General features: G+C 40.8%; 2 protein-coding genes across 8 annotated transcripts in view; both read right to left on the bottom strand.

Moving 5' to 3' along the window:
• PTPDC1 (protein tyrosine phosphatase domain containing 1) overlaps positions 1-19,696 on the bottom strand; it is a 73,522-nt gene that overhangs the window by 23,332 nt on the left and 30,494 nt on the right. The gene's annotated exons all lie outside the window — the stretch shown is intronic.
• On the bottom strand, positions 199-2,013 carry LOC112583950 (60S ribosomal protein L23a-like). The gene has a single exon (XM_044940312.2). The coding sequence runs from the start codon at positions 812-814 to the stop codon at positions 392-394; it is 423 nt and encodes a 140-aa protein (XP_044796247.1). The 5' UTR covers positions 815-2,013; the 3' UTR covers positions 199-391.

Raw genomic sequence — 19,696 nt, 5'->3', positions numbered from 1 at the left:
GGGTTCGATCTCTGAGCCAGGAAGATCCCCTGTTCTGTAAAAAAGTTCATTTGTACCATTTTTAAAGATTCCACATATAAGCAATGATACTTGTCTTTTTCTATCTGACTTCATATAATATCTGTCTTTCTTTATCTGACTTATTTCATTCAGTATGGCAATCTCTAAGTCCCTCCATGTTGCTGTAGACGGCATTATTTCATTCTTTTTTATAGCTGAGTAATATTCCATTGTACACATGTACCACATCTTCTTTTTGTCTAGTTGTGTTTTCTTCTTTTTTTATTTTTTTCATAGTTAAAACTTTTATATTTGGAATTAGCCAGCTGGACTCAGTTTAGATGATCCCAATTTTGTTGGCAACATCCAAAACATCATAGTCAGGAGCCAGTCAAACATATGCCTTCTTCTCTCCATCAGGCCTGATCAGAGCATTGAACTTAACCATGTCAGTGTCATAGAGCTTCTTCACAGCATGTTTAATTTGGTGCTTGTTGGCCTTGACATCTGCAGTGGATACCAGTGTGTTGTTGTCTTCTATTTTCTTCATGGCTGACTTGGTGGTGAGGGGGAGTTTGATGATGGCATAGTGGTCAAGTTTGTTTCTCCTAGGGGCGCTCTTCCGAGGATATTTGGGCTGCCTCCTGAGCCGCAGTGTTCTGGGCCGCCAGAAGGTGGGTGATGTCTGGATCTTCTTTTTCTTGTGGCTGTGGACACATTTCAACACTGCTTTCTTGGCCTTCAAAGCCTTTGCTTTGCCTTCAGCTTTAGGAGGGGCAGGGGCTTCCTTCTTCGCCTTCGGCACCATCTTCATGAAAAGCTAGTTGTGTTTTCACTGTCATTTATTTTGAGGTAATTAAAAAAAAAAATCTCTCCATTTCATCATGGACCCACTGGTTTTTTAGTAGCATGTTGTTTAGTTTCCATGTAACCTTGTTTTCACTTCTCTTTCTGTGGTTAATTTCTAATTTTATGCTCCTGTGGTCAGAAAAGATGCTTGAAATTATTTATGCTCTTTAAAATTTGTGAAGGCTTGTTTTGTGTCCTATATGTAGTCTATCCTAGAGAATGCTCCATGTGCTCTTGAAAAGAATTTATTTTCCATTTTTTTTTTTGGGGGGGGGGTGGAATGTAATGTCCTGAGTACATCAGTTAAGTATAATTGTTGTATTGTGTCATTTAGGATCTCTGTTACCTTATTGATTTTTCTGTCTGGAAGATCTGTCCATTGGTGTCAGTGGGATTTTAAAGTCTCTTACTATTAATATATTCCTATCAATTTTTCTTTTTTCTTGCCAGCATTTGTTTTAGGTACTCCTATATTGGGTGCATATATGTTAGTGAGTATAGTATCTTCTTGTATTGACCCTTTTATCAATATACAGTGTCCTTCTTTATCTTTCTTTATGGGTTTTGTTTTAAAGTCTATTTTGCTTGATATAAGTATTGTCACCCCTGCTTTCCTGTCATTTCTATTTGCATGAAATACCTTTTTCCATTCCCTCACTTTCAACCTATGTGTGTCCTTCACCCTAAGGTTGGTCTCCTGTAGGCAGCATCTTCTTTTATTATCTAGTCTGCCACTCTGTGTCATTTGATTGGAGCATTTAGTCCACTAATATTGAAAGCAATTTTTTTTTGGGAGGGGGCATACTGCATGACATGTGGGATCTTAGTTCCCTGACCAAGGAATGAACTCAAGCCCTGGCAATGAAAGAACAGAGTCCAAACCAATGGAATGCCAGGGAATTCCTTGTTTTTTCTTTTGCGGTTCCCTACTGTATTAGGGTTGAGTTTTCTTTTTGGTTTATGTGAATCTATGCTTTTGACTTGTGGTTACCCTAGTTTTCAAATATGTTAACTCATTACTATATCTACTTGTTTTACACTGGTAGTCATATTGGCTCAAACACATTCTAAAAGATCTACATTTTCTTACTTCTCTCCATTTTATGATTTTTATATGCTATTTTTACACTTTGTTTATCCTTTTGCTGTTTATTATAGTTATAATCATTTTCACAAAAAATTTTATTGCTTTTCTTTTTTTTTTTTGACATTTTAAAATTAATTTTTATTGGAGTATAGTAGGAGAAGGCAATGGCAACCCACTCCAGTGTTCTTGCCTGGGAAATTCCATGGACGGAGGAGCCTGGTAGGCTACAGTCCATGGGGTCGCGAAGAGTTGGACTCGACTGAGCGACTTCACTTTGACTTTTCACTTTCATGCACTGGAGAAGAAAATGGCAACCCACTCCAGTATTGTTGCCTGGAGAATCCCTGGGATGGGAGCCTGGTGGGCTGCCATCTATGGGGTCACACAGAGTCGGACACGACTGACGTGACTTAGCAGCAGCATAGTTGGTTTACAATGTTGTGTTAGTTTCTGCTGCATAGCAAAGTTAATCAACCATTCATATACCTATATCCACATTTTTTTTTTTTAATTTCCTTCCTGTTTAGGTCACAACAGAGCATTGCATCGACTTTCCTGTGCTATACAGTACGTTCTCATTAGTTATCTATTTTATGTGTGTGTGTGTGTGTGTGCTCAGTCGTTCAGTCATATCCAACTCTTTGTGACCCAGTAGCTTGCTAGGCTCCTCTGTCCCTGGAATTTTCCATGCAAGAATACTGGAGTGGGTTGCCATATCCTATTCCAGGGGATCTTTCAGCATAGTATCAATAGTATATACATGTCAATTCCAATCTCCCAATTCATCCCACCCCACCCTATCCCCTTGGTATCCATATTTTTTTTAATATTTATTTATTTTAATTGGAGGCTAATTACTTTACATTATTGTATTGGTTTTGCCATACATCAACATGAATCCGCCATGGGTGTACACGTGTTCCCATTCCTGAACCCCCTTCCCACCTCCCTCCCCATACCATCCCTCTGGGTCATCCCAGTGCACCAGCCCCAAGCATCCTGCTTTTCAAAACACATGTACTAGCTTAAGTGAGCTTCAATCCTTTTATATATTTGCCTTTCCTATTGTGATTTTTCTCCTTCCCTATAGACACTTGCTTTTTTCTATTCAGAGAAGACCTTCCAGTATTTCCTTTAGAATAGGTTTCAGTTCAGTTCAGTTGCTCAGTTGTGTCCGACTCTTTGCAAACCAATGAATTGCAGCACACCAGGCCTCCCTGTCCAACACCATCTCCCAGAGTTCACCCAAACTCACGTCCATCTAGTCAGTGATGCCATCCAGCCATCTCATCCTCTGTTGTCCCCTTCTCCTCCTGCCCCCAATCCCTCCCAGCATCAGGGTCTTTTCCAATGAGTCAACTCTTTGCATGAGGTGGCCAAAGTACTGGAGTTTCAGCTTTAGCATCATTCCTTTCAAAGAACACCCAGGACTGATCTCCTTTAGAATGGACTGGTTGGATCTCCTTGCAGTCCAAGGGACTCTCAAGAGTCTTCTCCAACACCACAGTTCAAAAGCATCAATTATTCGGCGCTCAGCCTTCTTCACAGTCCAACTCTCACATCCATACAGGACTACTGGAAAAACCATAGCCTTGACTAGACGGACCTTTGTTGGCAAAGTAATGTCTCTGCTTTTGAATATGCTATCTAGGTTGGTCATAGCTTTCCTTCCAAGGAGTAAGCGTCTTTTAATTTCATGGCTGCAGTCACCATCTGCAGTGATTTTGGAGCCCAAAAAAATAAAGTCTGACACTGTTTCCACTGTTTCCCCATCTATTTCCCATGAAGTGATGGGACCAGATGCCATGATCTTCGTTTTCTGAATGTTGAGCTTTAAGTCAACTTTTTCACTCTCCTCTTTCACTTTCATCGAAGCTATTTAGTATTGCTTAATTCTTCTAGTTTTTTGCTTATCTGAGAAATTCTTTATCTCTCCTTCTAAATGATAATCTTGCTGGGCTGAGTATCGTAGGTTGCAGGCTTTTTACTTTCAGGACTGACTGTACTGTGCTACTTCCTTCTGATGTGCAAAGTTTCTGTAGAGAAATCAGCTAACAGCCTTACTTGGAATCCCTTATAAATGAGTGTTTTTCTCTTGCTGTCTTTAGAATCCTCTCTTTAACTTCTGTCATTTTAATCATGATGTGTCTTGACCCAGGTCTATTTGGGTTCATCTTGTTTGGGACCATCTTTACTTCCTGTGTTGGCTTAAAGCTCAACATTCAGAAAACTAAGATCATGGCATCTGGTCCCATCACTTCATGGGAAATAGATGGGGAAACAGTGAAAACAGTGTCAGACTTTATTTTGGGGGGCTCCAAAATCACTGCAGATGGTGACTGCAGCCATGAAGTTAAAAGACACTTACTCCTTGGAAGGAAAGTTATGACCAACCTAGACAGCATATTCAAAAGCAGAGACATTACTTTGCCAACAAAGGTCCATCTAGTCAAGGCTATGGTTTTTCCAGTCTGTATGGATGTGAGTTGGACTGTGAAGAAAGCTGAGTACTGAAGAACTGATGCTTTTGAACTGTGGTGTTGGAGAAGACTCTTGAGAGTCCCTTGGACTGCAAGGAGATCCAACCAGTCCATTCTAAAGGAGATCAGTCCTGGGTGTTCTTTGGAAGGAATGATGCTAAAGCTGAAACTCCAGTACTTTGGCCACCTCATGCGAAGAGTTGACTTATTGGAAAAGACCCTGATGCTGGGAGGGATTGGGGGCAGGAGGAGAAGGGGACAACAGAGGATGAGATGACTGGATGGCATCACTGACTCGACGAACATTGAGTTTGAGTGAACTCTAGGAGTTGGTGATGGACAGGGAGGCCTGGTGTGCTGCAATTCATAGGGTCTCAAAGGTCGGACACAACTGAGCGACTGAACTGAACTTACTTCCTGTACCTAGATATTTTCCCCCTTTCGATTTAGCAAGTTTTCAGCAATAATTTTTTCAAATGATTTTTCAATCCCCTTATCTCTTTCTTCTCCCTCAGGAATCCCTATTATGTGTAAACTGGCATCTGCTGCTGCTGCTGCTAAGTTGCTTCTGTCGTGTCCAACTCTGTATGACCCCATAGATGGCAGCCCACCAGGCTTCCCGTCTCTGGGATTCTCCAGGCAAGAACACTGGAGTGGGTTGCCATTTCCTCCTCCAATGCATGAAAGTGAAAAGTGAAAGTGAAGTTGCTCAGTCGTGCCCGACTCTTAGCAACCCCATGTACTGCAGCCTACCAGGCTCCTCCGTCCATGGGATTTTTCAGGCAAGAACACTGGAGTGGGTTGCCATTGCCTTCTCCTAAATTGGCATCCCATAGGTCAAATATGTTGGTTTTATTTTTTCTTTTCATTTGTCCTTTTGTCTGCTAACTGTGATTGGGTGATTTCCATTATTCTATCTTCCAGCTCACTAATTCATTCTTCAGAATTAATTTGCTGTTTTAAAAAAATTTTATTTATTTTCTTTGGATGCTAATTACTTTACAATATTGTGGTGCGTTTTGCCATACATCAACATGAATCAGCCACAGGTGTACATGTGTCTCCCCATCCTGAACCCCCAACCCACTTCCCTCCCCACCCCATCCCTCTGGGTTGTCCCAAAACACCAGCTTTGAGTGCCCTGCTTCATGCACTGAACTTGCACTGGTCACCTGTTTTACATATGGTAATATACATGTTTCAATATACATGCTGTCTCAAATTGTCTCACCCTTGCCTTCTCCCACATGTCGAAAAGTCTGTTCCTTGCATCTGTCTCTTTTGCTGTCTTGCATATAGAGTCGTCATTACTGTCTTTCTAAATTCCATATATATGTGTTAATATACTGTATTGGTGTTTCTCTTTCTGTTTCTCCTTCTTACTTCACTTTCTATAATAGACTCCAGTTTCATCCACCTCATTAGAACTGACTCAAATGCGTTCTTTTTTACAGTTGAGTAATATTTCATTGTGTATATGTACCACACATCCTTATCCATTCATCTGCTGATGTACATCTAGGTTGCTTCCACATCCCAGCTATTGTAAACAGTGCTGCAATGAACACTGAGGTACATGTGTCTCTTTCGATTCTTGTTTCCTTGGTGTGTATGCCCAGCAGTGGGATTGCTGGGTCACATGGCAGTTCTATTTCTAGTTTTTTAAGGAATCTCAACACTGTTCTCCATGGTGGCTGTACTAGTTTGCATTCTCACCAACAGTATAAGAGGGTTCCCTTTTCTCCAAACCCTATCCAGCACTTTTGTAGACTTTTTGATGGCTGCCATTCTGTCCAGCATGAGATGGTACCTCATTGTGGTGTTGATTTGCATTTCTCTGATAGTGAGTGATGTGTTTGTTAGCCATTTGTATGTCTTCTTTAGAGAAATGTCTTTTAGTTCTTTGGCCCATTTTTTGATTGGGTTGCATTGAGCTATATGAGCTGCTTATATACTTTGGAGATTAATTCTTTGTCAGCTGTTTCATTTGCTACTCTTTCTCCCATTCTGAAGGCTGCCTTTTCACCTTGCTTATAGTTTCCTTCGTTGTGCAAAAGCTTTTAAGTTTAATTAGGTCCCATTTGTTTATTTTTGTTTTATTTCCATTACTCTGGGAGGTAGGTCATAGAGGATCTTGCTATGATTTATCTCAGAGAGTGTTCTGCATGTTTTCCTCTAAGTGTTTTATAGCTTCTGGTCTTACTTGTAGACCTTTAATCCATTTTGAGTTTATTTTTGAGAATGGTGTTAGAAAGTGTTCTAACTTCATCCTTTTACAGGTGGCGGACCATTGTGCCAGCACTTGTTAAAGAGATTGTCTTTTCTCCACTGTATATTTTTGCCTCCTTTGTCAAAGATAAGGTGTCCATCATTTCTGTTCAATTGCTCAGTCATATCCGACTGTTTGCGACCCCATGGACTGCTGCACTCCTGGCCTCCCTGTCCATCATCAACTCCCAGAGTTTCCTCAAACTCATGTCCATTGAGTTGGTGATGCCATCCAACCACCTCATCCTCTGTTGTCCCTTTCTTCTCCTGCCTTCAATCTTTCCCAGCATCAGGGTCTTTTCCAGTGAGTCAACTCTTTGCATGAGGTGGCCAAAATATTGGAGTTTCAGCTTCAGCATCAGTCCTTCCAATGAACACTCAGGACTGATCTCCTTTAGGATGGACTGGTTGGATCTCCTTGCACTCCAAGGGACTCTCAAGAGTCTTTTCCAACACCATAGCTCAAAAGCATCAATTCTTCGGTGCTCAGCTTTCTGTATAGTCCAACTCTCACATCCATACATGACTACTGGAAAAACCATAGCCTTGACTAGACGGACCTTTGTTGGTGAAGGAACATCTCTGCTTTTTAATATGCTATCTAGGTTGGTCATTACTTTCCTGCCAAGGAGTAAGTGTCTTTTAATTTCATGACTGCAATCAACATCTGCAGTGATTTTGGAGCCTCTCAAAAAATAAAGTCTGACACTGTTTCCACTGTTTCCTATCTATTTGCCATGAAGTGATGGGACTGGATGCCATGATCTTAGTTTTCTGAACGTTGAGCCTTAAGCCAACTTCTTCACTCTCCTCTTTCACTTTCATCAAGAGGCTCTTTAGTTCTTCTCCACTCTCTGCCACAAGGGTGGTGTCATCTGCATATCTGAGGTTATTGATATTTCTCCCAGCAATCTTGATTGCAGTGTGTGCTTCATCCAGCCCAGCATTTCACATGATGTACTGTGCATATAAGTTAAACAAGCAGGGTGACAATATACAGCCTTGACATACTCTTTTCCCAATCTGGAACCAGTCTGTTGTTCCATGTCCAGTTCTAACTGCTGCTTCCTGACTTGCATACAGATTTCTCAGGAGGCAGGTCAGGTGGTCTGGTATTCCCATCTCTTGAAGAATTTTCCAGAGTTTATCGTGATCCACACAGTCAAAGGCTTTGGCATAGTCAATAAGGTAGAAATAGATGTTCTTCTGGAACTCTCTTGCTTTTTCGATGATCCAGTGGATGTTGGCAATGTGATCTCTGGTTCCTCTGCCTTTTCTAAATCCAGCTTCAACATCTGGAAGTTCACGGTTCACGTATTGTTGAAGCCTGGCTTGGAGAATTTTGAACACTCCTTTGCTAGCATGTGAGATGAGTGCAATTGTGTGGCAGTTTGAGCATTCTTTGGCATTGTCCGTCTTAGGGATTGGAATGAAAACTGACCTTTTCCAGTCCTGTGGACACTGCTGAGTTTTCCAAATTTGCTGGTATATTGAGTGCAGCACTTTCACAGCATCATCTTTTAGGATTTGAAAGAGCTCAACTGGAATTCCATCTCCTCCACTAGCTTTGTTCATAGTGATGCTTCCTAAGGCCCACTTGACTTCATATTTCAGGATGTCTGGTTCTAGGTGAGTGATCACACCATTGTGATTATCTGGGTCATGAAGACCTTTTTTGTACAGTTCTTCTATGTATTCTTGCCACCTCTTAATATCTTCTGCTTCTGTTAGGTCCATCCCATTTCTGTCCTTTATTGTGCCCATCTTTGCATGAAATGTTCCCTTGGTATCTCTAATTGTCTTGAAGAGATCTCTAGTCTTTCACATTCTACTGTTTTCCTCTATTTCTTTGCACTGATCACTGAAGAAGGCTTTCTTATCTCTCCTTGCTATTCTTTGAAACTCTGCATTCAAATGGTATATCTTTCCTTTTCTCCTTTGCTTTTTGCTTCTCTTCTTTTCACAGCTATTTATAAGCCCTCCTCAGACAGCCATTTTGCTTTTTTGCATTTCTTTTTCTTGGGGATGGTCTTGATCCTTGTCTCCTGTACAATGTCATGAACCTCTGTCCACAGTGCATTAGGCACTCTATCAGATCTAGTCCCTTAAATCTATTTCTCACTTTCACTGTATAATCATAAGGGTTTTGATTTAGGTCATACCTGAATGGTCTAGTGGTTTTCCCTACTTTCTTCAGTTGATGTCTGAATTTGGCAATAAGAAGTTCATGATCTGAGCCACAGTCAGCTCCTGGTCTTGTTTTTGCTGACTGTATAGAGCTTCTCCATCTTTGAATGCAAAGAATATTTTCAATCTGATTTTGATGTTGAACATCCAGTGATGTCCATATGCAGTCTTCTCTTGTGTTGTTGGAAGAGGGTGTTTGCTATGACCAGTGCATTCTCTTGGCAAAACTCTATTAGCCTTTGCCCTGCTTCATTCTGTACGCCAAGGCCAAATTTGCCTGTTACTCCAGGTGTTTCTTGACTTCCTACTTTTGCATTCCAGTCCCCTATAATGAAAAGGACATCGTTTTGCGGTGTTAGTTCTAAAATGTCTTGTAGGTCTTCATAGAGCCATTCAACTTCAGCTTCTTCAGCATTACTGGTCAGGGCATAGACTTGGATTATCGTGATATTGAATGGTTTGCCTTAGAAACGAACAGAGATCATTCTATCATTTTTTAGATTGCATCCAAGTACTGCATATCAGATCTTTTGTTGACTATGATGGCTACTGCATTTCTTCTAAGGGATTCTTTCCCACAGTAGTAGATATAATGGTCATCTGAGTTAAATTCACCTGTTCCAGTCCATATTAGTTCACTGATTCCTAAAATGTTGATGTTCATTCTTGCCATCTCCTGTCTGACCACTTCCAATTCTTCTTGATTCATGGACCTAATATTCCAGGTTCCTATGCAATACTGCTCTTTACAGCATTGGAACTTGCTTCCATCACCAGTCACATCCCACAAGTGGGTGCTGTTTTTTCTTTGGCTCTCTCTCTTCATTCTTTCTGGAGTTATTTCTCCACTGATCTCCAGTAGTATATTGGGCACTTACCCACCTGGGGAGTTCATCTTTCAGTGTCATATATTTTTGTCTTTTCATACTGTTCATGGGGTTCTCAAAGCAAGAATACTGAAGTGGTTTGTCATTCCCTTCTCCAGTGGACCACATTTTGTCAGAACTCTCCACCATGACCCGTCCATTTTGGGTGGCCTTACAGGGCATGGCTCATAGTTTTATTGAGTTAGATAAGGCTGTACTTCATGTAATTAGGTTGGTTAGTTTTCGGTGATTGTGGTTTGCAGTCTGTCTGCCCTCTGATGGAGAAGGATAAGAGGCTTATGGAAGATGATGGGAGAGAGTGACCAGTGGGAAACTGGATCTGGTTCTGATGGGCGGGGCCATGCTCAGTAAATCTTTAATCCAATTTTCTGTTGATGGGTGGAGCTGTGTTCCCTCCCTGCTATTTAGTTCAGTTCAGTTCAGTTCAGTTCAGTTGCTCAGTCCTGTCCAACTCTTTGTGACCCCATGAATTGCAGTACGCCAGGCCTCCCTGTCCATCACCAACTCCCGGAGTTCACTCAAACTCATGTCCATCGAGTCGGTGACGCCATCCAGCCATCTCATCGTCTGTCATCCCCTTCTCCTCCTGTCCCCAATCCCTCCCAGCATCAGGGTCTTTCCCAATGAGTCAACTCTTCGCATGAGGTGGCCAAAGTACTGGAGTTTCAGCTTTAGCAACAGTCCTTCCAATGAACACCCAGGACTGGTTTCCTTTAGGATGGACTGGTTGGACCTCCTTGCAGTCCAAGGGACTCTCAAGAGTCTTCTCCAACACCACAGTTCAAAAGCATCAATTCTTTGGTGCTCAGCTTTCTTCACAGTCCATCTCTCACATCCATACATGACCACTAGAAAAAACATAGCCTTGACTAGAGGGATCTTTGTTGGCAAAGTAATGTCTCTGTTTTTGAGTATGCTATCTAGGTTGGTCATAACTTTCCTTCCAAGGAGTAAGTGTCTTTTAATTTCATGGCTGCAGTCACCATCTGCAGTGATTTTGGAGCCCAAAAAAATAAAGTCTGACACTGTTTCCCCATCTATTTCCCATGAAGTGATGGGACCAGATGCCATGATCTTCGTTTTCTGAATGTTGAGCTTTAAGCCAACTTTTTCACTCTCCTCTTTCACTTTCATCAAGGGGCTTTTTAGTTCCTCTTCACTTTCTGCCATAAGGGTGGCATCATCTGCATATCTGAGGTTATTGATATTTCTCCCAGGAATCTTGATTCCAGCTTGTGCTTCTTCCAGCCCAGTGTTTCTCATGATGTACTCTACATATAAGTTAAATAAGCAGGGTAACAGTATACAGCCTTGACGTACTCCTTTTCCTATTTGGAACCAGTCTGTTGTTCCATGTCCAGTTCTAACTGTTGTTTCCTGACTTGCATACAGGTTTCTCAAGAGGTAGGTCAGGTGTCGGGTATTCCCATCTCTTTCAGAATTTTCCACAGTTTATTGTGATCCACACAGTCAAAGGCTTTGGCATAGTTAATAAAGCAGAAATAGATGTTTTTCTGGAACTCTCTTGCTAGTTACCTGGGACCAAACTATGGTGGAGGTAATGAAGATAATGGTGACTTCCTTTAAAAGATTCCATGCATGGACTGCTAAACTCAGTGTGCCAAACCTTGCAGCAGGCTACACACCTCCACTGGAGACTCCTGGAAACTCACAGGCAAGTCTGGGTCAGACTCTTGTGGAGTCACTGCTCCTTTCTCCTGGGTCCTGGTGCGTGCCCAATGTTCTGTTTGTGCCCTCCAAGTACCTATTTCCCAGTCCTGTGTAAGTTCTGGCAGCTCTATGGTGGGGTTAATGGCGACCTCCTCCAAGAGGGTTTATGCCATACCCAAGTCTGCTGCACCCAGAGCCCCTGTCCCTGTGGCAGTCCACTGCTGACCCTTACCTCCACAGGAGATGCTCAAGCACAGTTCTGTCTCAGTCTCTGTGGGGTCCCTGGGTCCTGGTGCAAACAAGGTTTGTTTGAGCCCTCTTAGCATCTCTGGCGGGAATGGGGTTTGATTCTAAACATAATTTGCCACATCTTGCTGGGGCTTCTCTCCTTTGCCCTTGGACGTGAGGTATCTCCTCATAGCTGCTCCAGCACCTACCGTCTTACTAGGGTTTCTCTGACTTGGACGTGGGGTATCTCCTCTCAGCTGCTCCAGCGCCGCACAGCCACCACCTGCCGCTCCAGCACCACACAGCCGCTGCTCGCCACTACAGCACCTAAGGTGTCCATAAGTGCGTGGATTTATCTCTGGGCTTTCTATTTTGTTCCATTGATCTATATTTCTGTCTTTGTGTCAGTACTATACTGTCTTGATGACCGTAGCTTTGTAGTATAGTCTGAAGTCAGGCAGGTTGATTCCTCCAGTTCTATTCTTCTTTCTCAAGATTGCTTTGGCTGTTCAAGGTTTTCTGTGTTTCCATACAAATTGTGAAATTATTTGTTCTAGTTTTGTGAAAAATACTGTTGGTAACTTGATAGGGATTGCATTGAATCTATAGATGGCTTTGGGTACTATACTCATTTTCACTATATTAATTCTTCCAATCCACAAACATGGTATATTTCTCCATTTATTTGTATAATTTTTTTATTTCTTTTATAGTTTCTATATATAGGTCTTTTGTTTCTTTAGGTAAATTTATTCCTAAGTATTTTATTCTTTCTGTTGCAATGGTGAATGGGATTGTTTCCTTAATGCTTCTATTTTCTTAGTGTATAGGAATGCAAGGGATTTCTGTGTATTAATTTTATATCCTGCAACTTCACTATATTCATTGATTAGCTCTAGTAATTTTCTGATGGTGTCTTTAGGGTTTTCTACGTAGGGGATCATGTCATCTGCAAACAGTGAGAGTTTTACTTCCTTTCCAATCTGGATTCCTTTTCTTTATTTTTCTTCTCTGACTGCTGTAGCTAGGACTTCCAAAACTATGTTGAATTGTAGTGGTGAGAGTGAACACCCTTGTCTTATTCCTGATTTTAGAAGAAATTCTTTCAATTTTTCACCATGAAGGATAATGTTTTCTGTGGGTTTGTCGTTTATGGCTTTTATTCTGTTGAGGCATGTTCCTTCTATACCTGCTTTCTGGGAAGTTTTTATCATAAATGGGTACTGAATTTTGTCAAAGGCTTTCTCTGCATCTATTGAGATCATCATTAGTTTTTATCTTTCGATTTGTTAATATGGTGTATCACATTGACTAATTTGCAAATATTGAATCCTTGCATCCCTGGAATAAAGCCCACTTTGTCATGATGTATGATCTTTTTAATATGTTGTTGGATTCTGTTTGCTAGAATTTTGTTGAGGATTTTTGCATCTATGTTCATCAGTGATTTGGGCCTTTATCTGTTTTTATGTGGGAGTGTTCCTGTTCAGCATGCATGTGTTCAGTATTTTGGTGCATGGGCTATATTTGATATGGATGCCTGCCATGTCTTTCCTCAGGGTGTCCCAGCCATTATCCTCTTGGGGGAGGAGGGTGTGTGTGTGTGTGTGTGTGTGTGTGTGTTTGGTGTTATGGTGACCAGAGCCCGCAGTCAATGTTGGGTAGAGCCTTCTCCTTGTTCTTTGATAGTCACAGCTCTGTTGGGGGCAGGATTTGTTCCTCAGTTGTAGGAATAGAAGCCTCCAGATCCAGTTCTAGGCTGCAGTGTGAGGTAGTCGGGATTGGACTACTCCTTGTGGGAAAGAAGCTGCTGCATATTCCTCTCTAGGACTTGTCCACTGTGCTCAGTGATGTGAACTGCCACCCAGTGTATGCACCCACAAAGTACACTATTGGAGGCACTGTCTTTGGCCCCACTTCCATGGTGAGAAAGCTGGTAATTGGCTCAGATTTTGGTGCCACTTCCATGTGTGTGCAGCCACGAAGTCTGCTGCTGCTCATATATGACTCACCTCAGCAGTAGGACTGCCAGTAGTCAGCATGGATGTCCCTCAGTCATTGTCCCCACAAAGTTGCAGGCTTGAAAACCTGCCAAAGCTATGCCTTGCATCCACTTTGAGAGCACTGGTAACTGGCTCAGATTTCAGCCGCTTCCACATGTGGGCAACCTGCTGGCACCTGCATGCTCCTAAATCTTGAAGCAGCAAAATCACCCCTGCTGTTAGCACACTGAGACCAAAGCTACTACTGGAGAGCCATGCTCCTCCCTTTACAAGCTCATTGACAATGGTGCTCCTATGGCAGACCTGGGTTTCATCTTGAACACACATCCCCAGATCATATTTCAGGCCTTTTGGGCTCTCTCCACATAGCCAAACCAAGTCCTGTCCCTGGGTCTGTCTGTTGAAGCTCAAGTTGCAGCACTCACCACTGCACACATCAGCAGGGCCATGATTTGGGCTCGGAAGTGTAGCAAGTTGGCAAGGACCATCTGTGCTGGTCTTTCTCTGCCCTGTCTGCCACAAGCCTGCTGGAGCACTCTCTTCTGAGCTTCTGAAGCTCCCTATCTGTCCCAGCTGACTTTTCAGATGATGAAGGAGGTTCCCAGGATGAGGGAACCATTCCTGTTTCATAGTTCCCTCCAAGGGGCACAGGTCTCATCTCAATTACCATTTTTTTCTCTCATTTTATATGTTGATCTTTCTTGCAGTTGGGGTTGTATAAGATCTTCTGCCTGCATTCAGTAGGTATTCAGTGAGAATTACTCTAAATGTAGATGTATTTTTGAGGTATTTGTGGGAAGAGGTAAGCTCCATGTCGTTCTACTCTGCCATCTTGTTTTCTCTCAGATTTTTTGAGTTAATTTTCATATATGGCAGAAGGTAAGAATCCAACATCATTTTTTTTTGCATGTGCACACAGTTTTCTCACTACTGATAAAAAGATTATTTTTTTCCCACTGAATAGCCTTGGCACCCTTGTCAAAAATCATTGACCACATTTGCAAGGTTTTTTCTCCTGGGATAGCTTTTCCATTCCATTTGTCTGTATGTCTTTCTGTATGCCAATACCACACCATTTTAACTACTGTATCTTTGTAGTAAGTTTTGAAGTCAAGATGCAAGTTCTTAAACTTTGTTCTTGTTTTTCAAGATTATTTGGTAATTTGGGGGTCTTTCAATAGTCCATGCAGATTTTGGGGTGAATTTTTCTATTTCTGCAAAGAAATCATTGGGATTTCTGATAGTGACTGCATTGAATCTGTAGATTCTGTTGGGTTGTACTGACATCTTAGCAATTCTTCCAAATCATGAACACAGGATGTCTTTTCATTTATTTAAATCTTTAATTTTTTTTCAGCAATATTCTATAGTTTTCAACAAAGTACACTGAAAATACTGGACCCCTGACTGCCCTAAGCCCATCTCCTTTGTTCCAGAGGTTCCATGCTGAGAAAGGTAAGCCCTCAAAAAAGGGTAAGAACAAACCTCAAAGATTGGCCTTGGTCAAATGAAGCTTAAAGAGGACACACCCAAAGAGACATATGCCAAAAGTCATGGGTGGAAGTGGGTTTGGCTATAAATGGGCAACAGAAGGAATCCTTGTATTGATGGAACTGTCCTGTATCTTGACTATAACAATGTCAGTATACTGGCTGTGAAATAGTACTATATTTTGTAAGATGGTTACTGTTGGTAGAAACTGAGTAAAGGGTAAATGAGATATTTTTGTACTATTTCTTACAACTGCATGCTAGTACTTAATTATCTCAATATTTTAATTAAAAATGTATATACAATCAAAGAAAAAAGTCACAAGGCAGGCTAAGTGAGGGTGATTTAGCAGAGGTCAGAGCTAACACAGGAAGATATCTAATAGCATATGATACATGATCTGGCAGGATGTAGGCCCCATGTGGAAAAAAGAGCTAAACTAGATGATGGCTGAGCAGGTCTGGGAGACTGGTTATGAAAACGAGGGCTGAATAAATAAGCAAACATATTGGGGATAATAAGAGCCAGGTTTCTCACTCTTGGAGAAGAAAATTGTAAACATAAAAACAGGCAAAGCTAGAATGATGGTATAGTGTTGGATTAGAATATGAAGTACCAATATGAATTCATGGTTTTCAATATGCATAGACAAAAACAAAAGTAACTACAAGTGTATGCACATACATACATATATACATACACTAACATAAGTTGCCAAAGATTATAGTATCATATTTGAGCACCAAACAAATGATAGTAAAGGATGATATTCCACTGAACAAAGTAGTAATCTACACTGAAATAACTAAACAAATAAAAGCTAAGGGAAAGTTCTTCCTCACAGCAGAATGCTAACTAAGAAATGCCAAAGGAAAGAAGGAATTAGAAAATCTCCATTCATTATCTGTGATAGTAGTAATTAAAAGCTGAAACTACTGAGCAAAAGCTGGATGAGGACCAGGATATATACAAGGTCTCAGTGGATCTCTCTATAAAATGTTGGGAAAAAGAATAATGTATAATAGGTAAATCTTTGGCAGATACAACTTTACTGATGTGATCAAACTTAACATTTCCAGTTTTATGACAAAATGGTATCTTGAATTGCTTGACAGGATGGAGAATACAAAAAGCACAGAATCACTTCTGTGATATTTCTGCCAAAAATTTCAATCTTATGATGAAACAGTAGACAAACTCAAAGTGAGAAACACACTGCAAAATAACTAGCCTGTAATCTTCATAAAGGTCAAGAAAGGACTAATTATGGTCACTAAAAGAAGTTGAAAAAACATGACAAGTAACCTTTTGGTACTAAAAGATATTACAGACAGTTGATAAAATCTGAATGAGGGTCTCCGGTTGAAAAATACATAGAAAATTTTTTGTGCTTTTCTGTATGTTGGAAATGATTTCAAAATAAAAGAAATGACATTATAAGAAGAGGGACAATCTGACAACATGAGAATCCTGATGAAAGAATATAGCACCTTCTATGAAATATCATGCCAATAAAAAAACCTGACTATAGACTCTACATCTTTCTATCAATTCAATTTATAGTAAATAGTATTAGGATATAATCAGCAAAATATAGTTTATGGCAAAATCTACAGAGTAAAAAATCTGATTTCCTCAACAAATAAAGTGTAAGGAAAAAGAGATTGTGGGAAATCCAAATTTAAAAGAGATATAAGATACATCTCAATCATGTATGATGTATGAAATCATATATACTGCTGGATCTCAATTTAAAGATACATCTATGAGACAAGTAGAAATCTTAGCAATGTTTAGATATCTAAGAAACTATTGTTAACTTTTTTAGTTATTGCAATGATGATATACAGTTAATGAATCAAATGAAGTAATATGGAAGTGGGGAAATGAGTGGAGGAAGCTAGTGACCTGATGGTGTTAAAGTTGGGTGATGATACCTACTTAGGGGATGGTACCTCCTTAGGGGATGGTACCTCCATGGCAGGTGGGTGGTACCCACCTGGAAATCTTTATTGTACTCTGTATACTTCTGGGAATATTTGAAATTTCCCCAAAATAAGTTTTCCCCTCCAAAAGTAGTAGAACCAAGATTTAAATTGAGGTATGTTTAATTCCAAAGCTAATTCAATATTTACTGAATTTCCAATTTTCCTTTAAAAATCATTTAAGTATTTTATTTATATACCCCTTAGTTAGAATTTCTCATCACCTATTAGTCAACATTTAAAAAATATACTAGCCTTATCCCAATGTTAACTTAATAATGTATAACTGTCTTCATAAATGAGATGCACTTTAGGAAAGTTACATATAAAGTTTTTAAAAGTTTTTCTAATTTTTCCTAATTAAAAATTAGGTACACTTACACAATAAGGAAAATTTTATTAAAAAAATGCTTTTGGAAAGGTAAAAATCAGCTTAGCGAGTGGATGACAATAGGGGTTACAACCTTCCTGGGGACATTTGGAAATGTATATGATTTTTTGATAGTCATGTGACCTAGGGACATTACTAGATGAGGAGGGCAAAGAACTAAATGTCTTCAATGCTAAGGGCTCTCCTGTACAATCAAGAGTTGCTTCGCCTCAAAAGCCAAGAGAATCCCAGGTGAGAAACACCAAGTAAGACATAACGTTCCAACTGAAGAAAGGGAAAAAGGCTAATCGAATTCTTATATTCATTAACTGTAAAGTACATAGGGGAAAACCCCTCTACCAGAGAAGCAACAAACTGACACCATTATGAAAGCATTTGTTTTAGATACCTCTTTTTTCTAAAATCAGGGAAATGAATATGTAGTAAGTCTGGCACACAGAAGTTGTCCACAGATGGTAGTTATCAGAAGTATTAGTCCCTTTAGAGTCAGACACAGCACAGACAGATGGAGGATCTATAAAGATCTGGAATTTACTTTTAAAGCTTTTTATTTTATATTGGAGTATAGCCAATTAACAATGTTGTGACAGTTTCAGGTAGACAAGGTCAGAAGTGCAAAACATTGGTTTTCTTGATGAAAGACAGCTCTCTTTGGTGGAGTGGATAGATTCTAATAAGAAGCATAACCAACTTCACGAACCAATTATTCCCAGCAAGCATTTAACTCCAATACCTTTAGACCTTTATTTCTTAACTTCTCCTTATATTATCAAATCCATACTCAGAGGGGGAAAACCCTTCCAAGATCCCTACAGAGGAGCACTAAAATGAACTTGAGCAAAATCCAAAGTAGGCAGTAAGAAAATCATGCAAGGGGTACTGCCAAGAAAAATTATTCAACATGTTTCTTGGTTAACTGCTAGTGGTAGCAGCAAGACCAGTGATGCCAAAGTGGCAGGAAATCGGGTTGTACTTCCAGCTCAGAGCTTTCAACAGTAGGAAAGAGAGAGGGTGAGTGTGGCAGTAAGAGTTTGAGTAACGTCACCCTTCCTTTCCTGGGAAACTTTGTAAGAATCAGAACTGTAAGGCCATGACAGAGAGAAAAAGACAAAGAAGGGCTAGCATGCTTCTGGATGGGCTTTATAAGTGACACTAGTGAGTAACAGAAGAATGAAATGAAAGATCGAACTGCAAGCAGGTGCTTGATGGGAGAACAGCCAGATAATTTAAGAGGAAAATGAAGGAGATAAACATTGTTTTCAACATTGCTTCTTAAAAGACTAAGGAGAGAGTGGCCAAGATGGCAGAGTAGAAAGACCCTGAGCCTACCTCCTCTCATGAACACACCAATATCATAACTATATGCAGAAAAAGCATGGATGAAAAAGATTGGAACCTACCAGAAATGATCTCCTACAACTAAAGACAGAGACAGAACCAAGAGATGGGTGGGATGGGCGGACTCAAAATATAATCAAATTGCATACCACAGGTGGATGATCCTGGAGGAGGACATGGCAACCCACTCCAGCATTCTTGCAGGGGAAATCCCATGGACAGAGGAGCCTGGAATGCTATGGTCCATGGGGTTGCAAAGAGTTGGACATGACTGAAGCCAACTGAGCACAGGTGGATGACCCACCAACTGGAGAGTAACTATACTGCAGAGTGAGTAAGTGTTCTAAATCCTACATGGGGCTCCACAGCCCTGTAGGATAAGCCTCCAGAGCATTTGGTTTCGAACACCAGTGGGGCATTTCAGGAGCCCCAAAGAACTGTGGGAAAAGAGACTTTACTCTTAAGAGAAACACATAAAATCACACACACCAAGATCCAGGGCAAAACTAGTCATTTGACAAGAGCCTGAGCCAGATCCACCTGCTGGTCATGGTGAATCTCCTGCAGAGGTCAGGGCAGCTGTAGTTCACCTGGGGATATAAACACTTTGGCAGTCACACTTGGCAACATTCTTCCAGGTGAATACTACTGTTGGTAGCTGCCATATTGGCTGACTAGTGGTAAAACAGGCTTCATCCAACAGCCTGTACGGACTAGAGTGGGCTACCTCAGGCCAAACAACTAACTGTGGAGGGACACAGAACACTCATAAGCAGACAGGCTTTCCAAAGACTTCCTGAGCCCACAGCCACCTCTAAGATATGCCCCTGA

Source organism: Bubalus bubalis, chromosome 3, assembly GCF_019923935.1.
Source record: "Bubalus bubalis isolate 160015118507 breed Murrah chromosome 3, NDDB_SH_1, whole genome shotgun sequence".
In the NCBI taxonomy this organism is placed as follows: Eukaryota; Metazoa; Chordata; class Mammalia; order Artiodactyla; family Bovidae; genus Bubalus; species Bubalus bubalis.
The sequence above is the reverse complement of the archived record's forward strand: the minus strand, read 5'-3'. Positions and strand labels throughout refer to the sequence as shown.

What these genes read in the sequence shown, in the direction of transcription:
- LOC112583950 (XM_044940312.2), bottom strand. Translation starts at nt 814, where the DNA reads ATGAAGATGGTGCCGAAGGCGAAGAAGGAAGCCCCTGCCCCTCCTAAA.